This window comes from Triticum dicoccoides, chromosome 4B (assembly GCF_002162155.2).
Source record: "Triticum dicoccoides isolate Atlit2015 ecotype Zavitan chromosome 4B, WEW_v2.0, whole genome shotgun sequence".
Lineage (NCBI taxonomy): Eukaryota > Viridiplantae > Streptophyta > Magnoliopsida > Poales > Poaceae > Triticum > Triticum dicoccoides.
Window position 1 is genome coordinate 436,017,586 of NC_041387.1, and position 8,659 is coordinate 436,026,244.

General features: G+C 46.7%; 1 protein-coding gene across 1 annotated transcript; it reads right to left on the reverse strand.

Moving 5' to 3' along the window:
* Positions 1-1,130: 1,130 nt before the first annotated feature.
* LOC119290725 (DDB1- and CUL4-associated factor 8-like) lies at positions 1,131-4,802 on the reverse strand. Its single transcript, XM_037569358.1, has 5 exons — positions 4,512-4,802; positions 2,933-3,184; positions 2,457-2,600; positions 1,702-2,379; positions 1,131-1,590 (listed from the first exon to the last, which is right to left on the reverse strand). Exons 1-5 carry the CDS (start codon positions 4,629-4,631, stop codon positions 1,348-1,350), a joined length of 1,437 nt encoding a protein of 478 aa, XP_037425255.1. The 5' UTR covers positions 4,632-4,802; the 3' UTR covers positions 1,131-1,347.
* Positions 4,803-8,659: the final 3,857 nt, after the last annotated feature.

Below are 8,659 nucleotides of genomic sequence, written 5' to 3' on the forward strand. Positions count from 1 at the left end.
CAACGGCCGTGAGGGGCCGCCTCATCGCACAAGGTTGCCAAGTCGAGGAAGAAGCCGGTCGGTCGCACCGGTGTTGGAGTAAAGGCGCGTGGGTGGTCGACGGCGGCGGCAGGCGAGGCAAACTGATCTTAGATCCGAAAACCAAAAAAACACCTATTAATACGACCGGCGAGAAAGAGAGAGAAACCCTGATAAATGGATCGAGAAAAAAACTTTCTAAGGCAGCCGCTCAACACGACCGGCGAACAAACCATAGGGCAGTCTTGTAAGCATATATATAATCTACTTGGAGTACAAAACAATTCAGAATAGTTTCTAGTCTATACGATGTTTCTAATCTAATCACGATACTCAATAACATGTCTCTTTTCTTGCCCACCCAAAGCAGAAATGCAGTTTTAGTCTGGTCATCTTCTTTTTTTGGTAAGCCGAAACGCAGTCCATTTTACTGAAGGAACATTTCAGAGAAAGTTGTTGAAGTTTCTAGGTGCACTCGAATGATTCCTTGAGAGATATTTCCTCTGTTCATAAATATGAGATGTTTTGAATATTTTAAAATATAAATTAGATACGAACTAAAATAAATAAAAACAAACACACTAAAACGTGTCTACATACATCCAATTCATGAAAAGTTAAAGCATCTTATTTTTATGAACGGAGGAAGAAGATAGGTATGCCGAACATAAAAGGAGGTGTTATCAAATGCTACATTAGGTTTCAGTGCTGATTCAGCCCATGAAACTTATATACATGTTGCACAGTTATCACAACACGCACAGGGAGGAGGCGTTGTCTGGCGCCGTGGGAGCGTCGATGGTAGACCTGACAAGATTGATGCGTCAATACTTGCTCTGAAGATGGATCAGTGGAAGACGACAGCAACGACCTATGAAAGTGCGTCGGACCGGTTTGCGCCTCAAACCTAGTATGTGGCTTGGTTGAAACCTCCAGGTTTAGATGTTAGGCATTTATGTGATGTATGTTTGGTATTAGGCTCGGACTATCAGTACCTCTTCATCAAGTAGATAAAAGTAGCGTAGGATGTTGCTAAGATGATGGCTTCCTGATGTACTACTTTATAAGGTCTCTTTGAACAATAATAAAGCGACTGCATATGCACTCTCAGATGAAGAGGCCAGGGTTCATCCTCCTTGAGGCCGGGGGTCATCCTCCTTTCAACCAGGAACGCCGTTATTTTACTAGACTGAGTACAGATTTGAACATACTAACATACTAATAACACAATAACAGAAAAGACAAGTAGCAGGTTGTGACACACTGCCAATCAGTTTTCCGCCACTAAAACATCACTGAATGTGAAGTTGCAACCTAAAAAACATGGCCTCATGTCACAATGCATTCCCTGGGATCAGAGTTCGATCTTTGGTTCCCATCACCATCACCAAGCCCAATGAAGAAAGTCTCATCACCACCAGTTGCGAAATCGGCAGCAGATGGTTCATGATTTGCGTACAGTTCAGATTGTGTACTTTGCAGTCTTAAGATACGCATCATGACGTCAGCTGAAAGTGTCATTTCTCCTCGGGAGGCATAGAATTGCCTCTCCCGCGCGTTTGAAGCTATTACCTGTCATGCAACAAAACATTACTGTAAAATACGAACCGAGTGCAACACCAAGAGCAAGTACACGGACAACTGTACGAACCGAGTGCAACACCAACAAAGTATAAGACTTACTTTATTTGCATATTGAGGCAATTGCATCACTTTGCTTGACGAAGGTGTCCAAATCTTAATGGTGTTGTCTATCCCACTAGTAGCTAGGAAGGGAAAATGCGGATGGGGTTCGATGCAATTAACGATATGTTTATCGCCGCGCATGATCCTCATCAATTCACCTTCCTTTTTCCTCCAAATGAACACATGCCCGCAGTCTGACCCACTCAAAACATATTCATTATTGGGTCCAAAGAAACTGACTCCTTTAACAGTTCTGAAATTTCTGTGACCAGAGTATGATTGTAGCTGCTCGAGCTTGTCCAAATGCTCTGGCTGTGTTGATTCAGGATTCGGACCAAGACCCATATAGTTTTGGAACAGGTAGATAAGCTCGTCATTGTATGAGACAAGTAACTCGCTTGAATAAGAGTATGCAATACCAGTGATGTGGACCTTCCCACCCATAAGAAGGTGCTTAGGGCAGAAGGTATCAACTGGTAGGTTCATATTGCTTGAAGACTCCAAGTTTATTTTCCTAAAATCATACAGCCGTACATACTCATCGGAGCCACCGATCGAAAAATAATTAGGGTTCTGTGGGTCAATAGCAATGGTATTCAGTCTTACACGACGCCTTCTATTTGAGAATGAATAGCAGGTGAGAAGCTTTGTTGGTGAATCACTGCGCAGGTCAAACTGTAAGAAACAAATATTCAGTCCAAATGTGTATATTTGTTGCTTTAATACTAGCATATAACGGAGCAGTGACATACGTGTTGTACCAAGCCATCCTCTCCACAGCTGTAAAGTATGTGAGGACTTCCTGGTTCGAGAGCCATCTTATGCGCACGATCATGATGCTCCCCAATTTGTTTGGTTGTGAATTCACCACCCTGCTTCAGTTGTCCCACCCTAACCTGAGGACAAGCGGGGATTGAAATGACTATCAGAACAGAATGGTAAATTTAATGAATCTGCAGACAACTGATAGCCAGAAAAAGCATTCCATACATAACCAATATCGAAAAAAAAATTACATGTAAGGTCTTATGAAGATAGCTTTTGAAGACATGGCTTACAGGTGACCTTTTGGTTAGTTATGTATGGTGCTATTACTCTAGAGTTTCGTAAGGGTGATATTGGTCACATAAAAAACAGTACATACTCATCGGGATACTTGTGAATATCTGATTAGTACTAATACTACTAATACAGCAAGAAAAAAACTCAAGCATGGGTAGAGACAGACCTGGCCATCAGCAGCAACGGTCACAATGGTGCTGTCATCTGTAAATGGCATCACACGAGCATGAAAGACATTTTGTTGATGTCCAGAAGGGTAAGTTAGTTTTTCAGTTTTAGCAAGCCAGTCCCATAGTATGATGTCTGTGTCGTCTGAACCAGACACAAGGAGGTCACCAGCAGGATTGAAGCTTATAGTATTAACACAGCCACTATGACCTCGCAACTTTCCATATTGGTTCATCCGCAAAATTAGGCCCTATTCACAAGGACAAGATGAAAATAGCAAACAGTAAGCATGAAACGCAAGAATTCCACAATTGCAGAACAGAGTTATGGCATTCCAACATGTACAAAACTACCAAGCTACTGGAACTTGGTAAATATTGTCCAGAACAGAGTTATGACAATCCAACATGTCAAAAAGAGAGCCCCGGGTCACTGACGGTATGACCGTATGTCCGTATTTAAATAATGGTCTGGGGCTCTGGGCTACAGCCAACACCTGTGTCCATGTCATCAGAGATTTCAGCTTTACGGTACAAGGTACATAAAGCAAAGACAGGACTAAGAGCATATCTCTGCCTCGTGGCTTTATTTATAAAATCGGTCCCTCACCTTTTCTCTAAAAAAAAGCGAAGACAGGACTAAAGCATGTCTAGCATATCCCTTAAAATCTCGCCGGCCCGGCGGATTTACGGTTCGTGTCAAAAAATAGGCCCGAGTAGATCCTGTAAAAACGGCCCGGCCAGTAATTTTTTTATGGGCAGACCGTAAACCGCCCCCGATTCCTGCACATATACCGGAGCTCCCCCGTTTTAGGGTTCGCATCCAGCATTTCCCGTATTACCCTCCGCCGCAAATCGTCATCTCCGGTGACAAATCCCCTTTCCTCCGGTAGCCTTTTGCGGCACAGGTAGCCACCCGAACCTCGCCCCGATGTCGAGCGCGGGCCGTGGGAGGGGTGGCCGCGGCGGCTAGCCGCCTCGCAAGCGCCGCCATGACGACGAGGTGGGTAGCTCCTCCTTCCGTCCGGCAGTGGAGGAGTGGCGCAAGGTGCAGGCGCGCGTGCGCGGCGCCCTCTCCCGCAGCGGCGGCAGCCGGGCCTGGAGCAACTTCGACCGGTTGGACCGGATCTTCTCGCCCACGCTCAAGCGTCTCTCGACGGCGGAGCGTGCGTGGTTCGACGCGAAGGAGGCGGCGGCCGCCGCCGGAGACGAAGCTGCAGCGGCACGGTGACGGTGTTGAAGGAGTACGACATGGCGTTCGTCCTCTCTAACTCGCTGATGGAGTACCCCCCACCGTAAATGAAATTTGTAGGACCACGGTTTGCGGGGTCTGCTAGAGATGTTCTAAGGCATATGCAACCAAATAACCTCAATAAAGCAACAGCGAGACCAAGCTGCCGCCTACGAACGTGCTTATCCTATTCCAGTATTTCACCCCTGCCGACAGAAATATGCAGAAGGTTCCCTATTCCCTAACGATATCCGCGGTCAGCGATGCTCGATCCGCCCGAGAAACCAACCGAAATCAGAAAAGTACAGGAGATCACACTGAAATGGAAATAATTGAGAAAGGAGCACCTCGGAGCCGCTGATTCGGCAGGACGAAGCGCGGGAGCTGGATGAGCCGATCTCGCGCTGGCCGACCTCGAAGAAGCAGCTGGCCGCCCGGCGGCCAGAGGCCTCGCCGACAGCGGCCATGGTGAGCGATGCGGTGGGACGGGAGAGTAGGGAGGCAGCGCGAGAGACGGGAGGGGATTTGCCGGGATTTTAACGGGTAGGCCTTCCGCGTGCGCGCACCTCGAGGCTCAGCTCGAGTGATGTTTCTAGGAGTTGGACCCTCGAACCACGTAGTTTCCCTTTCGCGTTTCTTCCGCCTGTCCGGACTTTTGTTTTCCCTCACAAATATATTGTCCATATATAGACGTAGAAGGAAAGAAAGCTCGACCCGTTGGTAGGAGAACCGACGGACGGCAGGATCGTTAGCGATTTGACAATTTTGTTGGATGGAAGCGCAATAATTGCTGCCATGTTGATCCAACAAATAGTGTTAATGGACAGGGGAATCGTTAACGTACAAACGTGTTAATGGACCACCTTCAAACATTATTGACAAAAGTACGTGGCAGCAGGCCCAGCAGCCGACACGTGGCACCTGCCACCACAACCGGAGGTGACAGGGCCTGCCGCGAGCATAATAGGTTTCATGCGCTGGAACAAACAAAAACGGAACGGGGTGGGTGACGTGACACATGCCACCATGGGGCGTGGTAGCAGCCATTGTACGTGTTGCGCGTGACACGACAAAAGTGCCTGAAACCACATGCGAGATGCTCTTTATTGTTGGGGAACGTAGCAGAAATTCAAAATTTTCTACGCATCACCAAGATCAATCTATGGAGTAACTAGCAACGAGAGAGAGGGGAGTGCATCTTCATACCCTTGAAGACCGCGATGTGGAAGCATTGCAAGAACGCGGTCGGTGGAGTCGTACACGAAGCGATTCAGATCGCGGCCGAATCCGATCTAAGCACCGAACAACGGTGCCTCCACGTTCAACACACGTGCAGTCCGGTGACGTCCCCCGTGCCTTGATCCAGCAAGGAGAGAGGGAGAGGTTGGGGAAGACTCCATCCAGCAGCAGCACAACGGCATAGTGGAGATGGAGGAGTGTGGCACTCCAGCAGGGCTTCGCCAAGCACTACGAGAGACGAGGAGGGAGAGAGGTAGGGCTGCGCCAAGAGAGAGGGAGACTCATATTCTTGGCAGCCCCAAAACCCCCACTATATATAGGAGGAGGGGAGGAGGGTGCGCCCCCTCTAGGGTTCCCACCCCTAGGGGGCGGCAGCCCTAGATGGGATGGAGGGAGGCGGCCCAGAGGGGGAGAGAGGGGGGGCGCGCCCTAGGGTGGGCCTTAGGCCCATCTGCGCCTAGGGTTTCCCCTATCTCCTCTTTGCTGCGCCTTGGGCCTTGGTGAGAGGCGCACCAGCCCACTCAGGGGCTGGTCCCTTCCCACTCTTGGCCCATGCAAGCCTCCGAGGCTTGTGACCCCTCCCGGTGGACCCCGGAACCCTTTCGGTGGTCCCGGTACATTACCGGTGACACCCGTAATACTTTCGGTGACCAAAACCTCATTTCCTATATATTATCCTTTACCTCCGGACCATTCCGGAACTCCTCGTGACGTTCGGGATCTCATCCAGGACTCCGAACAACATTTGATAACCACATACAAAACTTCCCTATAACCCTAGCATCATCGAACCTTAAGTGTGTAGACCCTACGGGTTCGGGAGACATGTAGACATGACCGAGACATCTTTCCGGTCAATAACCAACAGCGGGATCTGGATACCCATGTTGGCTCCCACATGTTCCACGATGATCTCATCAGATGAACCACGATGTCGGGGATTCAAGCAATCCCGTATACAATTCCCTTTGTCAATCGGTACGTTACTTGCCCGAGATTCGATCGTCGGTATCCCAATACCTCGTTCAATCTCGTTACCGGCAAGTCACTTTACTCGTTACGTGATGCATGATCATGTGACTAACTACTTAGTCACATTGAGCTCATTATGATGATGCATTACCGAGTGGGCCCAGAGATACCTCTCCGTCACACGGAGTGACAAATCCCAGTCTCGATTCGTGCCAACCCAACAGACACTTTTGGAGGTACCTGTAGTGCACCTTTATAGTCACCCAGTTACGTTTTGACGTTTGGCACACCCAAAGCATTCCTACGGTATCCGGGAGTTGCACAATCTCATGGTCTAAGGAAATGATACTTGACACTAGAAAAGCTTTTAGCAAACGAACTACACGATCTTGTGCTATGCTTAGGATTGGGTCTTGTCCATCACATCATTCTCCTAATGATGTGATCCCGTTATCAATGACATCCAATGTCCATGGTCAGGAAACCATAACCATCTATTGATCAACGAGCTAGTCAACTAGAGGCTCACTAGGGACATGTTGTGGTCTATGTATTCACACATGTATTACGGTTTCTAGTTAATACAATTATAGCATGAACAATAGACAATTATCATGAACAAGGAAATATAATAATAACCATTTTATTATTGCCTCTAGGGCATATTTCCAACAGTCTCCCACTTGCACTAGATTCAATAATCTAGTTCACATCACTATGTGATTGCAATGAATCCAACACCCATTGGGTTTGATCATATCTCGCTTGTGAGAGAGGTTATTAGTCAACGAGTCTGAATCTTTCAGATCCATGTGTGCTTTACAAATCTCTATGTCATCTCCTACATGCAGCTACCACGCGCTATTTAGAACTATTCCAAATAACTGCTCTACTATACGAATCCGGTCTACTACTCAGAGTCATCCAGATTAGTGTCAAAGTTTGCATCGGCGTAACCCTTTACGACGAACTCCTTTACCACCTTCATAATCGAGAAAATTCCTTAATCCACTAGTTACTAAGGATAACCTTGACCACTGTCTTGTGATCCATTCCTGGATCACACTTGTACCCCTTGACTGACTCATGGCAAGGCACACTTTAGGTGTGGTACACAACATAGCATACTGTGGAGCCTACGTCTAAAGCATAGGGGACGACCTTCGTCCTTTCTCTCTCTTCTGCCGTGGTCAGGTCTTGAGTCCTACTCAATACTCACATCTTATAACACAGCCAAGAACTCCTTCTCTGCCAATCTATTTTGAACTCCTTCAAAATCTTGTCACGGTGCGTACTCATTTGAAAGTACTATCAAGCGATTTTGATCTATCCTTATAGATCTTGATGCTCAATGTTCAAGTAGCTTAATCCAGGTTTTCCCTTGAAAAACACTTTTCAAATAACCCTATATGCTTTCCAGAAATTCTACATCATTTCTGATCAACAATATGTTTACAACATATACTCATCAGAAATTCTATAGTGCTCCCACTCACTTCTTTGGAAATACAAGTTTCTCAACTTTGTATAAATCCAAAATCTTTGATCATCTCATCAAATTGTATATTCCAACTCCGAGATGCTTACTCCAGTCATTAGGAGGATTGCTGGAGCTTTGCATACTTGTTAGCATCTTTTAGGATTGACAAAAACCTTCTGGTTGTATCACATGCAACCTTTCCTCAAGAAAATTGTCGAGGAAACAATGTTTTGACATCCTATCTGCAAGATTTCATAAATAATGCAGTAACTGCTAATACAATTCCAACAGACTCTTAGCATCGCTATGAGTGAGAAAGTCTCACAGTAGTCAACTCCTTGAACTTGTCGGAAAACATCTTAGCGACAAGTCGAGCTTTCTTAATGGTGACACATACCATCATTGTCCATCTTCCCTCTTAGAATCCATCTGTACCCAACAGCCTTACGACCATCAAGTAGTTCTTCCAAAATATACACTTTGTTTTCATACATGGATCCTCTCTCGGATTTTATGGCCTCGAGCCATTTGTCGGAATCCGGGCCCACCATCGCTTCTCCATAGCTCGTAGGTTCATTGTTGTCTAGCAACATGACCTCCAAGACAGGAGTACGTGCCACTCTAAAGTAGTACGCATCCTTGTCGACCTACGAGGTTTGGTAGTGACTTGATCCGAAGTTTCATGATCACTGTCATAAGCTTCCACTTTAATTGGTGTGGGCGCCACAGGAACAACTTCCTGTGCCCTGCTACACACTAGTTGAAGTGACGGTTCAATAACCTCATCAAGTCTCCACCATCCTC

Bases quoted from the DNA above. Each gene is read 5' to 3' on its own strand.
- LOC119290725 (XM_037569358.1), bottom strand. From the start codon at position 4,631: ATGGCCGCTGTCGGCGAGGCCTCTGGCCGCCGGGCGGCCAGCTGCTTC. The intron at 2,601-2,932 runs GTCTGTCTCTAC...GCTTGTCCTCAG, and splicing joins CCGTTGCTGCTGATGGCCAG to GTTAGGGTGGGACAACTGAA. The intron at 2,380-2,456 runs GTATGTCACTGC...TGTTTCTTACAG, and splicing joins AGGATGGCTTGGTACAACAC to TTTGACCTGCGCAGTGATTC.